The 18731-nt window shown below is 40.9% G+C and overlaps 1 protein-coding gene across 7 annotated transcripts in view; it reads left to right on the top strand.

Annotated features, from left to right (window-relative positions):
• Positions 1-14009, top strand: part of SIPA1L1 (signal induced proliferation associated 1 like 1) — a 207035-nt gene extending 193026 nt beyond the window's left edge. For 6 of the 7 annotated variants that reach the window (XM_039551749.1, XM_039551752.1, XM_039551748.1 and 3 more), the window contains 7 exons: positions 760-999; positions 2074-2239; positions 4872-5115; positions 8092-8238; positions 10470-10584; positions 11071-11152; positions 11905-14009. In XM_039551749.1, the coding sequence (XP_039407683.1) occupies positions 760-999; positions 2074-2239; positions 4872-5115; positions 8092-8238; positions 10470-10584; positions 11071-11152; positions 11905-12048 (1138 nt within the window). In that variant the 3' untranslated portion in view covers positions 12049-14009. The remainder of the gene's footprint in view (positions 1-759; positions 1000-2073; positions 2240-4871; positions 5116-8091; positions 8239-10469; positions 10585-11070; positions 11153-11904) is intronic. The other variant, XM_039551754.1, reaches the window with a different exon arrangement.
• The last annotated feature ends 4722 nt before the right edge of the window (positions 14010-18731 follow it).

The following is an 18731-nucleotide window of genomic DNA, read 5'->3' on the forward strand; positions in this document are numbered from 1 at the left end:
TTGTGCTTATAAATGACTGACCTTTTAAGGTTGTTATAGTAAATATTGTCTAAGGCCTAGCACTCCTGATAGGAAGCTAGTTCCATCAGATTTGAATATCAGCATAACTAAAGAGTATCTTCCATCTAAAGCCCCTCTCCTTCTCCCATCAATAAGCTGCAGTTGGTCATCCTAGCTCCGTTTTCTGTCTTGACGAATAGTGATATCTGTTAGACACCTGCTCTAACTTCTCAATCTAAGTTTTTGGGGTTTTTTCCTTACAAATGCTACATAACTGCATTTCAGGTGAAATTCAGAAAGCCCTATTTTCAAAGCTGTATGGGTTTCTTCTTTAATTTGTTGTGGGGTCTTAAAGAGATGTTTCTTGTTGCTTAAGTTCCTTCAAAATATGTTTTCTTTAAAAGGCAGGAATTCCAACAAGAGTTTGGACTTCAGTTCTTTTTTGCTAACTCAACTAAAATCTCATGTATTACTTTTAAGCTGCCTAATGACAATGAACCCTAGATTTCCCCTTTTGTGAAGGGTGGTTATATCGTATCCTTTAGAGGTTGCTTGCAAAATTTTTCTGTTACTTATGTGAGATATTTTTAATGAAACATTGGTGGAAGGCCCTTAAGAAGAGCAAACTGGTTTTGCTACTCTATCCGCTGTTGATAAGAATAACATCTTCTGCCTAGAGTTCTGCTTAAAAATCAGGTAAACAAGACCCATCTATGCACATTTGAGGCAATTTTTGTCTTTCTTATGTTCTTTTCCTAGTACCATGAGCTCACGACACTCTGCCAGCCCTGTTGTTTTCACCAGTGCCAGAAGCTCACCTAAAGAAGAGCTTCATTCTGCCACTTCTCCCCAGCTCGCACCTTCTTTCTCCTCCTCCTCTTCCTCCTCATCTGGTCCTAGGACATTCTACCCTCGCCAGGGTGCTACTAGCAAGTATCTGATCGGATGGAAAAAGCCAGAGGGGACAATAAACTCAGTGGGGTTTATGGATTCAAGAAAGTAAGACTGTTTTTTTGTTCTCTTGTTTGATCATTTGCTGTAATTGTAAAAGAAACATTTTGATCTTTGACAGTTCTCTGTAGAGAAGAGCTCAAAACTATTTAATACAATGCTTCATTTTCTGTAGAACTTAATCTCTAATCTAGTCTTCTGGACTAGGGTTTAAATATTAGATAGTTGGCTAATCTCATTCGCTGTTAACTTGTAAAAGTTAGGGGTTTTATCATTTCTAGAAAGCTCTATGGATTTCAGTCCTATTAAAGCTTATCTTTTCTCGGGACTTTTTAAAGGTGACTCAAAATGCTATTTGAGCAAATATTAAAAATCCTCTTATTGTAGAGCCTGAGTTTTACTTAAACCTCTCATCCGTGTAGTAGTACCATGCATGCCGTGCATTAACTCTGGCATTCCACGTTGCCTTGTTAAGATTGCTGCCAGTATCCAGTCTAACCGTCTTAAAGCTTAAAGCAAGGCAAGATAGCTCAGCATTACAATATTCAAGCATCTCTTTTGGAAGAGAAATTGAGAAAACAACTTACTAGTGAAAATATTGTTAAGTATGACTCAAAAAGCAAGTAGTTCAGAAAGCCTATTTCAAAGTAATTTATTCAAACCTTCTTGACTGTTACTGAGTCAGGCACAGTATCCCTAGATGATACCAATAACTGGCTGTCAGAAGGAAATGGTGAAACTTTGTGATAACTACATTATAAAAAGCCAGTTGAAATATTAAAGAAACTTGGTGATACGCTGCTTTCTGAAGACATATTTTTTTAGCTTTGTACAGAATGCACCTTATTTTAATGGATTCAGTCCATTTTTGGGAAAATGTATTACATTAACCTTTGAATTATTTTAATGTATTGCTAGTTGATGTTTTTAAACAAGGTTAGTGCTTCCACAGGCATCCACTAAGGTGAGTCTCTGCTGTAGTAGTGAAACTTCTCCCATCCTCTGTGCCCTCTACCTAGTTTTTTTCTTTTAAAAACTTGAGGGTGCTATAATTCTTGTTTCATTCATGCCTCCTGCCCCAGGGCTTTGAGACCTGAATGTGTCTGTTCCATTTCATTTAAGACGTCACCAGAGTGATGGCAATGAAATGGCCCACCCTCGGCTGCGGGCATCGGCAAGAGACCTGCGAGCATCCCCAAAACGAGCATCCAAATCCACTGTCGAAGAAGAGCTGAAGAAATTGATAGATCTTGATAGTCCAACGCCTGAATCCCAGAAGAATTTTAAGGTATGTTAAAGAGAGAGAGACAGAATCTCTTCTATTCTCACCCATAACAGGAAAATAAAATGCGAGGCATTCCCTGAATTCTCATCATGGACAGAAAATAATCTGTTCGTAACTGATTGCTGGAGAAATACATTTGGTGAAAAGTTTCATTATTACAGTCTCTGCAGTATTAGTACAACTTTGTGTGCAGGTTTAAAGAGACTAATATGCCAAATTGCGAAGAACATTTAGTACTGCTGGGTTATGGAAAATCCTGTAGCGTTGTCTTACATATTTTAACTGTTCTTCTCTGCTTGCACCGCTAGACAGTGACATACTAACAGTATTGAAACTCCCTGCAAAAAGCACATTTTTATACCTCACTAATCCTGTTATCAAAAATGATCCCAAAACTTAAACAGATATTTTTGCAGAATAGTTAGAAACATTTCCTGATGTGTTTCAAAATACACTGAATAACGTGTAAGTGCATATATTAATTTTTAGAATCCTTAATTTGGAAGAGAATGTCTTGATTTCTAGTCTCCATGTAAAGCCAGTGCTCATCATCCAGAGCCCAAATTGTTTCCACAGCAACCATGCAGAAGAGAGAGCTGTAACTTCTTTTTTTGCTAGTAAAAACCTGAAGTGGCTTATTAAAGCTTGTAAGTGTGGGTTCCATACACAGATTATTTAAGATGTTGCTTTGAAGGCCAGAGATAAGAAAACCTTGTCATTGGCAAGATACCTTTTTCTTAGGTTTGTGGTAGTTCTGCGGGGGATTGGGACATGGGTGATGCAAACACCTCCTGTTGGTTGTTTAGAGCAAGAGAATTGTTCTCATTCCAAGATATCTTCCTAGGTTTGCTGTTTTTCTGCTTTGGGGTTAGTGAATCAGTTCTTACCCTGGTCTTTATTTCCTGGTTGCACTTTTGATAAATTTCAGCAAGTTAACAATGTTCTGTCACACCAATAAATGGCATCTTTTCCATTTTAAAAGTAACTTAATTTTGCCCACTGTATGACTTAGAGTTCATCTTAGAGAAGTAGTCTTACAGCACAAAATTTTTTGACACTTTAAAAGGAAAAAAAAAAAGAAAAATAATGATAATGGCCTGCATTAGTTCACTGCACCAAAAATCCTCCTCCTTTCTGTCTGTTGCCTGACATAGGCTTTGTTTGCCAGTAGAATTTGTTCTAGGCTGTGATTTTGTGTGTCTTGTACATCTTTGTATTATCTTCCCGGCCTTTCTTATCTCCTTACCTACTATTTGGGCACTGTATCTTCTCAGACAAGTAACTTTTTCTCTTTCCCCTGCTCTGGTACCAGAACTTTTCATTAGCAAAAAAAAAAAAGGCAGTTCAGTCTTCCATATGCCTTAGTAACAACTGTGTACCAGAAGTTGTAATTTCTGTAGTGTTAATGGTATATGCAGGTTCATAATGTGATGGGCAAGTCCTGAAGGAGGCAACACAGAGGGGAGGATTTGGTAATAGAAAACTGGCATGAGAAATGGAAAGTTGGCTTCTTTATTTCCTTATCTTCTGATGATAGCTGGGCTTTGGAAGTAATCTTAATAATTCTGATTCTTAATCATAAAACAAACATGTCCAGCAATGTTCTTATATTAAAATTTGTAAGAGGTGAGGGGATTGGCAGGTTGTCTTCTACAGTACCAACAGTCACTCTTCCATGCTCTTCTCCCACCTTGTAGTGTGGGATTTTGATCACAGGAATAGAATACTGTCTGTTTAAACATGGTTTTTCTTCTCCCCGAGAAGAGAGGACTATTTTTATGTGCAAATATGCAACTCTGTTTTTAATCGCTCCTTCTGGAAAACCCATTTTCTCCTTTTTTTGGTTTAAACTCTCTTACAGAGCAAATGAGGCTCTGTAAAAATTTCTCCATGAAAGCCTTTGGACCAAATTTCAACCAAACTGTAAAGAAATACTATGCCTTAAAGATAGCTATGTTGCTACAGGTTTCATGAAAATCAGAGTCTCTACTGGTGGGAATGGTCATGATAGCAGCTCTCTGGCACTAGCCTGGAGTTACACTCCAGGCTGCCCCAGCATTGCCTTCTCCTTTGTGGAGCATGGAGGAAGCTGGGATGATTGTGGGGGTAGGACACAAGTTCTTCCTATTCATGGGACCATTTACTTACTTTTGATGCAAATATTTCTGGAGACCCACAGCAGTAGTGAGTGTTCGTAGTTGTTCAGTAATAGGAGACTTCTAATTAGCTGGCATTTTCTGGTGCTCTGCCTGCAGGAAGGCAGCCTCCCCCAGGCAGTGGGAAAACTCTGGTTTGTGCAGCATTCAGGCTCTTTCTGTATCCGTTTCTCTGCTACACTGTCAGCTCTGGAATCAGCAAGGGCTGCCTGGGATTTCCACTTTAGGAGAAATTTGAAGGCTGTTCAAAAGTTAGAATGTGAGATAGGCAAAAAAAAGAGCTCTGTATATATATATGTTACCTAGTTACAATCTCCTTAAAAGCTAATTCCTTTAGTTTTTTCTCCTGTCCACTCTGAAAAAATGCTATGTTAATACTCAGTTTCTTATTTAAAAAAAGGTTTTAAAAGTTATTTCAAAAGCTTCTTTATTGATGATTTTTTTCTCATTTCTTTTTATTTGTGTTTATAAATGTATAGTCACACACTCTGTCCTGTCAGTCTCCCTTTCCCAGCACTCCTACCACAAGGCGTGCCTTGCAAAGGACTTTGTCAGATGAGAGTATTTACAGTGGTCAAAGGGACCACTTCTTCACCTCACGGGCCTCGCTCTTGGACCAAGCCATGCCAAATGATGTACTATTCACCAGCACCTACCCTTCTCTCCCAAAATCGCTGCCGTTACGGAGACCATCCTATACTTTGGGAATGAAATCACTACATGGTAAGTGTATTTCCCATTTTTCGACTTTGTGAGGAATCCTTTTGGAATCATCTTGGGGTAAAATGTTTGTTACAGCAATTAGTAGTTCCATCTTGGTTTTGCTCAAATTAAGAGAGTCCAGTCACATGACTGAAAATATAAAATTTATTTTTTTTTTCCCTCACTTCAGTGAGTGCAAAATGGCATGATTGGTCCTGCATTTGCCTTGTGGAGGGAGCACAGAAATTTGCGTCATTGGCTGCAAGTTTCTGCCATTTCTTCCAAGAGTCACCTAGATCAGTTGGACCAATGGACAAATAATGTATGCCTGGTTATTCACCAGAGAGAACTTCAGGTGTCAGTTCCTGTAGTGTGGGATTATGGGAACAAATTGTGATTAGGAAAATAATGATACAGAAGTGGATAAATGCTAGTGGACATTTGGATACACAGCTACAGCAGATACAGCTTTTATTGCACCAATTGTTTTTAGATTCATTTCCTTACCCTATCTATTTTACAGCACTTGAATTACTTATTTTAGTCACACAGCTAACTGGAAAAAGTTATTTGTAAAGTGCTGTCAAGAAGACACTCAGCTTTCCCCCATTAGTTTACTGAAAAGTCTCAGTATGATTATTTGATGGGTTGTGTGTTGCTGCATGTGAATGTCTCAGTTAGTGAGAAAGGGAATTTTCACAGGTTCCCACTGTACTTTATAACTGAGTTTGTTTTCCAGAGATAGAGGTAGATCTCAGGGTAGGATTGTGCAATATTTTTTGAAGTACATGTCTACACTGATTTATTCATGTTTTAGTATGTTTCAAGAGGAAAATGCAAGGCTATCAATAGATTCAACTCACTATAGTGGGCCCTAAGCACAGTCTGTATTTAGCTACACAGGCTACATTTGACAGTGAAGGCTGATCAAGAAATCTATTTTAAATTCTTTTCATCTGACTGTGATCACCAGGCATCAGTTTTCAGTGTTGAACCTGACATTTTCTTGAGCTGTTGTGTCTGTATAACGTGTTTCTTGCATAAGAGGAAACGGAGCTCTCTTCATTTCTGTTTTTTATATGCACTAAAATAACTTCGCAGACTTGGTTGTACTTGTAACTGGATGGAGGATTTGGCTTCTGAGGGCTTGGGGTCAGAAGATTAGTGATGCCATCTGAGTACAAGTGGGAAGCGGCACTTGGTCTCTTTTCATTGAAATGCCTGTATTTTCCAAAAAGAAAACTACTAAAACCTTCTTTTGCTGTCATGTTCTCTTCCACACCAAACTGATAACTCCTCCTAGCACATAGCCTTTCTACCTTTGTCAACAAAACAAGATTTTCCATTTTCTTCAAAATGTAGGGCCTGCATGATAAAAGGACCAGCTATTTGAGTGGCACACAAATTGTCTTCCCACATACACTTTGCTGAGGAAAGGATTAAGTAAGCTAGATATTGAGTAGCACAAGTATTTGTTGGCTTCCAGTTATTCAAAATTCTTTAAATTCAAAGCTTCCAGAGTACATCCATTTTTTCTAAAGAGGGAAAATGGTGAGATAAAAATGCTCATATTTACTCATCCGCCTTAACAATCCAACTCACATTTTAAAACAGGTAGCTTTTCAAATAGTTAGGTTTTAATCTAATTCTGTGTATCTTTTCACTAATTGGAAATATTTTCATGTTAACAACTTGCAAAATAACTCTTTCGAGAGCTAAGAACCGAATCCTCAGTGTTAATATTGAACCAAAATTACATTTACAAAAAGTAAATACGCACAGACACACACGCCAAAAAAAAAAAAATCAAGATTTCTGAGCAAAGAAGTGAATGCAGTGTAGCTTTTCTGGTCACTATTCCCCAGGCAGCAGTATGATTTAGCTGAAGTTCTTACAAAGTTAATTTAGTTAGTGAAGTTATATAGTTTAACTAGACTATCCGGGGGGGGAAAAAAAAAAAAGGAGGGGAAATAACACAACTCATGGCATTTTGGGATTATATCCTGCCTGTCACACTGTCTGTTCTCTCTGATCCAAGCAGATTCTTCACTATAATCTTCTCAGCAGCCTCCTCCCAGGTGCCCATTCCATCTTCTCACCCCTACATCTCTCTGTTCTAATACTACCTACAAGGTTTTCAAAACTTTTCTGATCGAGGGCATGAGAAAGGAAGTTGTTGCTGCATCTGAGCTCATACATGTGACCAGGCATTGCCCATTTTTTGATTGTCCAGCCAGTAAACTGAAATAAAGTAGATAATTCTTGTTTGACAGTTTAGTCTTGCCCTAATTAGTGATAAAAATCTAAGTGTTTCGCTTTTGTTGTTTTAATCTGCACAAAAATGATAAGGATTTTGTATCCTGCTTTCAAGCTTGCCAATGTTTTTTTTCCATAATGAGCCATGCACCAGCTTACAGGTGGGTGTGGCTATTTTTTACTAATGATCTGAAGGTTTCACTAAACTGCTGAGAGATGTGCAATGCTCTGAAAGGAATATTAAGGTTTTCTTGTTCTGATTTGTCTTGGTAGATTTAAGTCGGCTCCCATTGGTTTACAAGGTTGTAAAGAGAAAGGAAAAAAACCCCATGGTTTTGTTGCTTTGTTTTGGGTTTTTTACAGAAGCAAATAGGTTCCAGGGCTTGTAGAAGCCCCAGCAAGAGGCAGAGCCCTCTAAAGTATTTTCAGCTTGTGCAGAGGCAGGAATTGTTGGGTAGAAGAGTATTGCTCCCAGCTCCAGTGCTGAGGAGTCAGAGCTTGACTTTTGAAGTGCTCAGCTGCAAAGATTCAGGCAGGTTAGAAAGGAGCCGAATGTTCTGGTTTTAGAACACTGCTTTGTAAAGGGCTGTATCTGGTCAACTGCAGTTGATCAAACATTCTTCTGAATTTTGGTTACAAAGTGCTGTGCCAGAAAAGTTAAGAATAGGGTATGCAATAGTATTAAGAAAGGAATTTTGGGGTGTTTTTATGGAGTTTGTAATCTATTCTGCATCGCTCCAGGAGAGTTTTCTGCCTCAGACAGCTCCCTCACAGATATCCAGGAGCAAAGACGGCAGCCCATGCCAGACCCTGGTCTTATGCCATTGCCTGATTCTGCCTCTGATCTGGACTGGTCAAACTTGGTAGATGCTGCCAAAGCTTTTGAAGGTAAGTTTTCAGAATATAACACTTAGGAAGCTGGTCTTTGTGCATGTTTCTTTAAGGGCTGTGGGGTTTGTGGTTGGTTGGGTTTATTTTAATCCTGATTTTTGTTTCTGTTGTTCTTAATTCTCTACTTAGTCTGACTCTTAAGCTCATTTAAAATACCAAGTTAAGTGTTAAGAGCCTGAAACTTTGTATGTAATACTCCGATACCATTTCTTCATACTGGAATTCCTCAGTGCTATGGTTTGGCCAAATCTTTGTGAAACTGGTCACTTCTCATTTCATGTGAAGCAGTTGAAGATATCACAGCTGGTGTAGGAAAGGCATCCAGCACAGAAGTGCAAAAATAAAGTTATGTAGTAGGGAAAAAGCACACTAATGATTGCTTACTGCACTAGCAAGAAGTATGTGTAGTGCAGCTGAAGTTTGCTACCAAGATAATTTGGAAAACAGGCCTTGTTGGTATATACTTTTTCATTGCCTTCTTGCCTCTGCATACCCCAAAGACATAGATTTGCATGTAAGTGTTGTTTCATCCTATGGTATTTTCCATCTCCATGACACTTAGTAAACTGAAGAGAACTGTAAACTGCCTAGATACATTTGAACTTAAAATTAAATGCAGTTTAGACAAAAGAGAGTTTACATTACTAGAATCCAATGGAAAAGTCTTCTAGGTGTGTTAAAGAGAAGTTCCTATTCCTGATACCTGTATATATGCTGTCCCACCTTCATGGAAGTGTTTTTTCACTGATCCTGAATCTTTTAGACCTTATTCAGCATGGTTGGAGAAGGCTGTGAAGTAACTTGATTTCTTGGCTGTTTTCTGGTAGTAGCCTTACATATCATTAAGACAGTGCATGTCTCAGTGGGTGTTCAAGAGGTACTCGTGTCCTCTGCTCTGTTGCCACAGGAGTTGTAGAAGCAGCTTGGCTCATGTCTCTGCTGTGCAGTCTTGGGGAAGAGTATTCAAAGTAAGCCATAGTCCTCAAGAGGAGATGAATTTGTAGTGATGGTTTTTTCATCACCACATATGGGTGAAACTCAGGTTTTAACACGTTTCCCTGTGGTTGGTAGTTTGTCTTTAAAGGATCCCCTGTTTTTTGGTGAGATTTATTTGACTGTCCTCATTAACCTGAATCCCTCGCTTGGTAAGCCCCAGAATGACTTGTGTTTCTCTTTAGAAGTGTGAACACAGTCACTGTGGTCAAGATAACAAACTGACAGCTCAGATGAAGAAAAGCTGGAGTAATGTGTTAGCTGGCAGCTTCATCTCACTGCTGTAAAAATATATTCAGATTTGACTTGGAGAAGGATCTCAATATAATTCCATTGGTCTTTGGTTGTCTGGTCACAGTATAATCCCAGTCTCTAATCTCTGACAGGTGGCAGTAGGGATTGACACATACCAAGGAGCCTAAATTCTGATTTGTGATCCTGAACACCTCTTCTACACCACTGATTGGTGTCCTCAGCACAAGCACCTGAAGTTACAAATAGCAGTATCTGTACCAGCTGAAAGAAAAACTGCCTGGATCTCTGAGCTATACCAACCTCTAGTATAAAAATTTGCCAAACAGAAAAAAACAATGCTCTTCGGCTTCCGGTGAGAGCCCAGCAGCTGCTACGGTTAATTTATTAAGCTAAAAGTCTTTATATTTCTGTTTGTGCTAGGAGACTCTTGAGGTAGGAGCAGTCAGTAGTTTACAGTCACAGCGCACGTGACAGTGATATAGAGATGTGTAAGAACATTTGAACAGTTACAGGACAAGAGATACACACACAAGGCAGGAAAGAGGTTTCATGTTTCAATCTGGAAACATTTTATAAAGCATAAGGAAAAAATTTCAGGTTCTGAAAAATGACATTGGTCAAATTATGCACAGTGAGCTTTTCTTTCCTCAAGATAAAGGCATTCTTTATAGAGTGAAGGAAACTAAATAAAGTTGCTAAGTTATTGGATGGTATCATGCAGTCATACCCAGGATGATCTGCACAGTGCTGCTTGTGCCAGAGCCGGTACTTCTTGAATCCAGTACAGTGGAAAACCTGGTGCAAAGACTTGCACTGGCAGTTTGCATCTGTCAAGGGGACATTGGTATGTCATATCATCACTTTATCTTGCTTGAAACAGACTGAAATTGCTGAGATCCTGCAGCATAGCTCTTGTGCTGTGCATGAACAAATAATCATTACTGCTGCCATTGTTTTTCTCTGTGTGGTTGCCTTCTCAGTTCAGCGAGCTTCATTCTTTGCTGCTGCTGATGAAAATCACAGACCTGTGAGCGCTGCTTCCAGTAGTGATCAGGCTGAGGACCAGCTTACTGCACAGATAAAGCCTTATACAGGGTAAGTAAATACACCAGATGTGCAGGCTTTCCCAGCTACAAACCAAAGCAAAGAGTAGGGATATCTTTATCTGGAAGCCGTCTCCAGGCTTCATGCAAGAACTCTTCACAAGATCTCATGAAGATGGAATTAGGAGGTGAAAAGAAAGGAATTTCAAGTCCTGTTGAACCTATTTGTAAGTTTTTCTTGTCTGAGATGTTCATGAACCTGTCCAAAACAATGGTAATTCAAGGCACATACAGTAAGTTCCAAGTAGAAAGAAGTCAAGTGATGGGATGACCCCAATTAATCATGAGTTAAATTTGTTCTTTTGTTTAATGTGCTGCACGTGTTCCAGGTACTCTTTATTATGTTAATTTTGTGAATTCGTGGTGTACCCAAATGCATACCTTCATAAAGCCACTTGGTATAGACAAAGCTGTTAGCTACCCCGTGTGAAGACAGTAAATCATATCAATACCTGTTTTTGTTTTCTGCTTTCAACAGTAAAGAATCTCCTCCAACTCTCGCCTCTAAAGTGGACCAACTGGAAGGTTTGCTGAAGATGCTGCAGGAAGATTTAAGGAAGGTAAGCATTTCATCTACAGAAGGATTTGTAAGACATGTATTCAGTGCTTGGTGATGCTAATAACTGTGTAAGCCTGCTTTGCCATGCCTGAGCCTGTGACAGTCTCATCCTTGTATGAGAAAGAGACATTTCTTTGCTACTTTTCTCAGGCTTCTAATTATGCACGGCTGGGATGGGGTGTCTGAATTTGTAGGCGTTTGATTCCTCTGCTTAAATTAGGAGGGTGATTCATAGTACCTCCGCTCCTAATTCAGGTGACACTGCAAAAGGCTTGAAGTTAGTCCATATAAATGTATCCTGCTGATGAAAAGTTGACAGTGTTATCTAAACATGTAATTTCTGCTGTGGAAACTTCCCGTATTGTTTTAATGCCTACTTGGTCCAAGAAGGATCTGCTGCAGTGAGATGAAGTCTCTTAGCTGGGAAAGTGGTTTACAGGAAGATTCCCTGCCTTTTGCTTAGTTAACCATCAGGACTTGTACATTCAGAACAGGTCATGTCCAATTTTATTGGACCACGTCGGTAGCCAGCTTCTGTATTAGAATCTAATACAGAGAAATCCTGTTCATGCAAGCAAAACATGAGGAAGGAGATGTCACTAATGTCCTTTGGATATAAACCCATGTGTTACTGCACATAAAATCCTTAAAAAGAATGAGACTTATGCTCTCAAGAGATTCTCGCTGCTCTAGATAGATAGGAAGCATGACCTAAAATGTCCACTAAGATCTGTATTTTTCCTTATGCCTAAGGAAAAAGAGGACAAAGCCAGCCTTCAGGCTGAAGTGCAACATTTGCGGGAAGACAACTTGAGGTTACAGGAGGAATCCCAGAATGCAACCGAAAAGCTGAAGAAATTCACCGAATGGGTTTTCAACACAATTGATATGAACTGAGAACGGTGTATGGGGAAGGAAACTATCTGTTATGAATATTATTACTGGGACTTAAGCTTTAATGCCACCTTAATTATGACATGTGAAAGTATAGTCAGAGCAATTCCCTGTTCTTCATCCTCCAATAACCCTTTTTTGCATCTCTGCGCGCACTCAGAACAATTGCAGATCAACAATCAATGTCTGCCTTTTGTAGAAAAAACAAAGTAAATAATTTTAAAAAGGTAAAATAAAAGTTTAACTGCTAAAATGTGAATGTCTATTTTTTGCACATTGTCTCTTTATCTGTTATGTACAAAATGATTTGGAGGCCAGGATCAGGCTTGCTGTTCCATCTGCCTCTGTTTCCATTAACTCCTTTTTCTCTGTTTCAGGTAATCTGCTTTTCCTTGCAGCTTTGACAAATATTATGACATCTAGAAAATTAGAAAGAAATGTTTACTTTACTGCTCTTCTAACATTGTTTTCTGAAGTATGCCACAGACAAGGGGATGTAATGCAATGTTTTAGATGTCTCCTTAGCAATTTGCGCTTGATTACTAGTGCTACCTTCCCATACATTGCAGAGAGCGCGTGTCCATAGTGTATGGTACAGTACAACCAGCACCACAGCTTAGAGAGAGACTAGAGAGGTGAGCCATGGGTGAGGCATATTATCACACATCTACTGCATTAGCATTTCTGGTGGCCTTTGTTTCCTGTGGAAACAGTGGCTGCAAGTACCTTTACAAACAGCAAAACTAGGCATGCTGCAATTCATACCCACATCAGGCAGGCTGAGACATAAGCGATCCAGCAACAGTGCTCAGTTAAGTACAGCCCCCTTCCCTTCCAGGGGAGTCTGTTGCTTGCATATGTGCAGGAGACTTAAGCTGAAGTTGTAAAGAGATTAAGATTTTTTTTTTTCCCCCTGAAATGTCTCCATGAAAAACCACAAACCATCACTGTGTACCTGCCCTCCCATTCTGTTTCTTTGGTTTTCTCAAATCACAGCAGGTTTGAGAAAAGTTTATTCAAGTTGTGTTTTATTGCATGAGAGATCTTATAAATCCTTTACTATGGAAGATAGAGGAATATGTAAAGGGGAATTAGAGAAGTGTATTTTTTAAAGCACTGGGACAGGATTGGAGCTCTGAAATCCCCAGTCCCCAATGAAACTGTCTAGCACGAGATTTCCCAAACTGCTTCATGCCAGCAAAGTTAATTTCTTGTTCTTTGAAGGAACAGCTAACTTGCCACAACATGTTACCTCTACAGAAAATACCTTTTAGGTGTCAAAATACAACTTTTAAGCACTGCAGTCTGCTCAGTCATTGAACTGTGCAGTGTGCTGAGAAATCTTTTCTACTCCCTTCTGAGGATATAGTTACTACCTTAGTAAATATTGCCTTCCATAAAGTGCAGTGTATTTGGGGGTTAATTTCGAGAGCATCCTCTCACTCCCCTTTATCACATTCTCAAATACACAGATTAAAATCACTGGCACAGTCTTGTCACAGACTTCCATGCTCTCTTCAAATCCCTTTTTCACGCTCTTTAATCTTGCTGCACACAAGTACACACTACACTTCAACCTCAAACTTCATTTGTGATGCTAATCCCCATGGAGTTCTTCTCTAATGTTTTGTCATGGAAATGGATCTCTTTGGAACTATTTCTGGAGTGCTTTTGTAAAGGTTTAGAATGTCTTGGGTTTTTTAATGACTTGTATGAAGGAGATTTATATAATGCCTGATATTATTTGTAAATGGGAAATATTGCTAACATCTCTGAGCATCCCGAAGTCTTGCTTTTATTCTCTTTTATTTTTGTTTGGTTTTATTTTATTTCAAAAAATATTTTGGGACTTGGGGCAGACTATTTATTAGAGTTTTGCAACAGAGTTCTTCTTGTATGATGCCACTGAAGGCTACTTGTAAAATTCTGACAATAAAACTCATTTTAAAGGTTCTTCTAAACCATTTTCTGATTTTGTTGGATTTGTTAAGACTTTCCAGAGTGTCCATTTCTTCCTGCTTTCTTCTTGTACCACTTTTCTTAGTGCTTATTTGTACACGAGTTCCATTCTCTGTTAGATTCCTAATCTTTATCACTTTGAAGGCCATTACTTGTTATGTAAAAAACACTTCATCCCTTGACTTTCTACTTGTATTATTGCACAAATGTATCTTCTTCCCCCATTTACAAGGGTTTGCTGCCTTTAAGAGTTACTCTGGGCTTCACCAGAATGATGTAAAGGAGAGGCAGTGGTTTTTTATAATTTATCAGTGTTTTTGAACTTGCTTGGACTGAAGCTAATTTAGGTGAAAACCAAACTGTCCTGGCTCATCTGCCCAAGGACACACAGAGCTTTCAGTGTCCCAAAGCCAAACCTGTGAGCATGCAACATCAGGTTTTAGGTTTGGGAGGGTGGGGCAGATAATCCATTTGTTTTGTTTTCCAGATCTCCATCTTTCACTTGGGAGATGACCTTGGAAGTGTTTTTGAACAGATGTTTTTTTTGGCCCACTGGATCAGCATTCCACACAGCTTAAAAATGTGGAACTAGGTCAGTCTGCGGGAAAGTGTCTTCCAGTCCACTGAATAAATCCCTACAAGGCATGTGGGGAAAGCAAATTCATCTCTTTCTAGCAGTGAAGTTACCGAACCAAGAGAGCTCTGAAGCAGCAAGAGCAAATGGAAGCATCTGATGAAAAATTGAGGTTGAATCTTGGAAAGAAAACTAGCTGTCTTACCATTTGTAATTGGATCCTGGTAATTGAGTTGAAGGAGAAAGCTTCCTTTAGGTCAAGGAGTTGCCCTGTCCACATTCATAATGAATTCATGCTAGAGGTTCCCATGCTCCACCACACACAGCACTAGGTCAGCCTAGACCAGGGCAGGATCCAACTTGCAGGCATCTCCTTGCAGCCTCAGCAGAAGGTGAAGGTGGATGGCTGTGGGAGCAGTGTGGGTAATAGGGGCCGCCTTCCTGTTTCATCCATTTCTCCCACAGACTAATGTTTTATGTTGCTGGAAACAATTTTGTGTTCCTTGTCTACATTCCAGTGCAAAGGTGCTGTTTCCCTGTGGCAGTTTTTTGGATAGCTGGATGTGGCTGGTACAGCAGCAGCAATCTGCCTTCTCTCAAAATCCCCAATCAGGGTGTGGAGGTATCACCAGAGAGGGGCTGCAGCTTGCATGATGGATAATACCCTTCTCAGAAGCGGTGCTGGGCTGGGTAACAGGTCAGAGGGTGGTAACTGGGTGTGGTAAGGGGTGAGCTGTGAGGCACACGGTAGCAGGGATTGTGGGGAGAGGCTGGTGGGAGGGGGACTGGGGGAGCTTCTTGTTGTGGTGTTACGGGAGAGGAGATGGGATGAAATGCAACACATTCAGGTTTTACTCACCTGAAAGCGTGGTTACTGTAGGATAGCTTCTTGTTTCTGTGGGAGATGTATTCCAATTCAGTGAACAAGTATTGTGAGAGCTTTTTCCCTAGCTTTTCCTATTGAGGGAAAGGTCCCTATAAACCAGGCACAGCCTGGGAGGATTGACTGGTCTGCTTTTAAAACCTTTGTGTAATACTTCTCTCATCTCTTAGTGCCTTCCTTTGGGCTGACAGCTAACAAATCCTCTTTTAAAGCAGTTGGTTCTCTCCTGGCAGACAGTTCAACATTAGTCCTGTATGTGAGCAACTTGCTTTGCTGCAAGACAGCAGGGGAACAGAAGAGGTTGCAGTTTATCTGCTGGTATGGCATCCAAAGCTGGATTCCCTGGAGGAGAGATGGTACTGTCCCTTCTCCACTGCTGCAGCTGTAGCAGAGACATGGTGCTGAGGTGGTTACTAATGGATGGGAGCTGAGCAATGAGATGATGAGGCTTGTTCAGATGTCTTCACCTCTTCCTGATAATGGTAGTGGTGAGGAAATCCTTGCTGGGCTTTTTAAGGCAATGCTACAGAGAAAAGAAGCTCATAGAAATATTCAGAGCTCTGCAGTAAGGTCCCCTTCCCCAGCAGCTTTGGGCTGGGAGTTTGTGTGAGTTGGACTTGCTGGAGCCCCAAGGCAGGTTGTGGTTGATGGCAGCCACTTACACCCCCTTTCTGTAAGGAAGACCAGCTGCAGCCACTGTCTGGGAAAGGCAGATCCTCTCCCACTTTGTACAGCAGAAGCCTGAGGAGTCACAGTTAGCTTTGGGGAGACAGCTGCTGGGCACGTTGTGGAATTTTGCCCCACTCAGTAAGCAAGGTGTCAGGAAGCAAGTCCCTCTCTCCAGCTTCTCCTGTGCTTTCATGGACGTATCTGTCTCCTTCAGAAGGTAATTTCAGTGTATCACAACCAGCTTGGGTTTTATGTCGGTGATTTAAAGTGGGCTGGTCTGTTTGTGGCACAGCAAAGTGTGGACAACTGGAGAACTATGGGAAGTAAAACCAGGGTACTGCAGTAATCTGCACATCTTTACCAAACTGCAGGGCTTGGGGATGCAGAATTTATGGTTTGTCACAAGATAACTAAGGTTGGAAGGATCTTCATGAAGTCTCTTGTCCAGCCAGTTGCTCTGGAGTTTATCCAGCTGGGTCTTGAAGAAAAACCTCTGAGCATGGAGGTGCGTGGTCTCACTGGGCCATGTATTACTTTCTTCATCATGAAAAGGTTTCTGTTAGGGTTATTAGTAGAAAGGTGTAACCTCAGCAACAGTTGCAGGCTGCGTTTTGCCTACATTCCACCAAAAGCTCACGACACAGGAGTCTGTACCCTCCTTGAAAGCCCACAGCATGTCCTCTGCCTGGGGCCAGCAGCAGAGCACCCGCATTTGCCATTTTCCCTTTGGTGAGCCTGGCAGAAAGAACACTGCAGCTTGGTGGATGCTGAGCATTGTTTGCTCCACTCCACTGATCAACTTCCTACGGTCCAGTTTTGATTTGTTTCTAGGGATTTCTCTTTTCTGTACTCGGTACTGCTTATTCAAGCTTTAATCAGGGCCTAGATTGAGCCCCCTGGTTGTCCTTCACTCTTTGCTGCCTGCAAGAAGGACACATGTGCTGGGGAGCCACAGCTGCAGGCAGAGGATGCTCCTGGCAGCTGAAGAAGCCCATAAGCTATTGACATGCAGAGAAGTCAGAGACTGAAACTAGGATGTATTCAAGGACTAGGACTAAACGTAGTTTCCTACCCTCATGTTGTAACAGTGACAAATGCCACCAACTAGTAACTAGAAAGATTTCACACCACAGGGGCAAAAAACCAGGGACTTGTCCTAGTGCTGTGTTAAAGTTCATTTCTGTTCTTTCATCTTGCTTCCTCCCACCTCTCCTGCACTTTTCCAGCAGTTTGTTCACTTTGAATGGTGGCTGCTGACCGCTGTTTTGCTGCCCGGGATCTGATGCAGCAAGAGGGGCTGCTCCAATGGTCCTGGCAGTGAAGCTGTGTCTGCCTGTGGCTGAGCTGAAAGGCAAGACTGAGTCGAGAAACTGAAGCATTTGGCTGAATTGAAGAGCTTGACTGCTCACTTATTTTGTGAAAGGAGCTGAGGCACATTTGCATCTCTTTGTATCTCACACCCAAAAGAAGTTTGCTTAGCTGGAGCTGGGAGGCTCAGTGATAACTTCCCTTGTATGGAAGGAACAAGCTATGTCATGCTCAAATTGCAGTGTGTCAGAGATAACACCTGGGATGCCTCTGTCCACACACAGCAGAAACAACCCCTGTGTTCTTGCCTGGCCCTTCCTCCCTCGAGGCTTCTGGCTCAGTCCGGCTCTGCCCGGAGGAGCAGCCCAGAGCTCTGCAGTGCCAGCTTCTGCTACAGGCATAGCACGGATGGGAGACGGAGAACACTTCACTCTCTTGTTTCCTCCCTGACCCATCAAATTTGATCCTAATAGTGGCATAATAGATATCTACTTGCTTTTAACATTCTTTGCAGTGCCTTTATTTTTTTAGAAAAGGTTAGGTGCTTTCAAGCTGTGCACAAGCATTTGACAAATGCCATTCTTCCATGTGATGCTTCATGTCAGTAGACTGGTCAGTCACCACAACCTGCAAGTCCTAATAGCACTACTGACTAGCAGATTGTTTTGTGACCTCCTTTGCTTTATATTCTTCCTCAGGTCAGGCTCAACACACAGCCTGTTGAAAAAGAAGGGGCAGAAAGGAGTACATAGAACAGGCTACTTGCCTACTGAGTATTTGCCTCATCTTGCTTGCTTGTGTTCTGCCATACTTAGGGCTGTTGAAACTGAGGATTTTTTGCATGTGTGAAGTTTTCTAGCTGATCTAGTCAGCTAGAAAGTCCCTCATGGAGGCCAAATATCTGAGAGCTGCACCGTATTCTGCTAACTGTTCAAGCACCAAACAAGAAATTGCCTCCTTGATGAAAGCTTGATGAAGTTATGCCTATAGCATGGAAATGTGAGTCTCCCTCTTTGTGATTTTTCTTTCAGTGCTTCCCTGGCCTAGAAGCAACACTCCAACCAGCATTAGTTCCACAGCTATGGTTTGTTTGGTCTGCTTTTGCAGTTAGATCTCAGTTCCCCACTAAAACCCTGTAGTTTTTAGTCATACTTGTTTTTTAAGTGAGCCATCTTTATTACAGTCAAAATATGGGTCATAGCTTACATAGGGGAGAGTCATTGGAATCACAGCATGTAGTGTGGGTCTCTGGTCTGCTGTAAGATGTCCTCCCCAAGTCCTGCAGTCTCAGGC

Source organism: Corvus cornix, chromosome 5 (assembly GCF_000738735.6).
Source record: "Corvus cornix cornix isolate S_Up_H32 chromosome 5, ASM73873v5, whole genome shotgun sequence".
Classification (NCBI taxonomy): domain Eukaryota; kingdom Metazoa; phylum Chordata; class Aves; order Passeriformes; family Corvidae; genus Corvus; species Corvus cornix.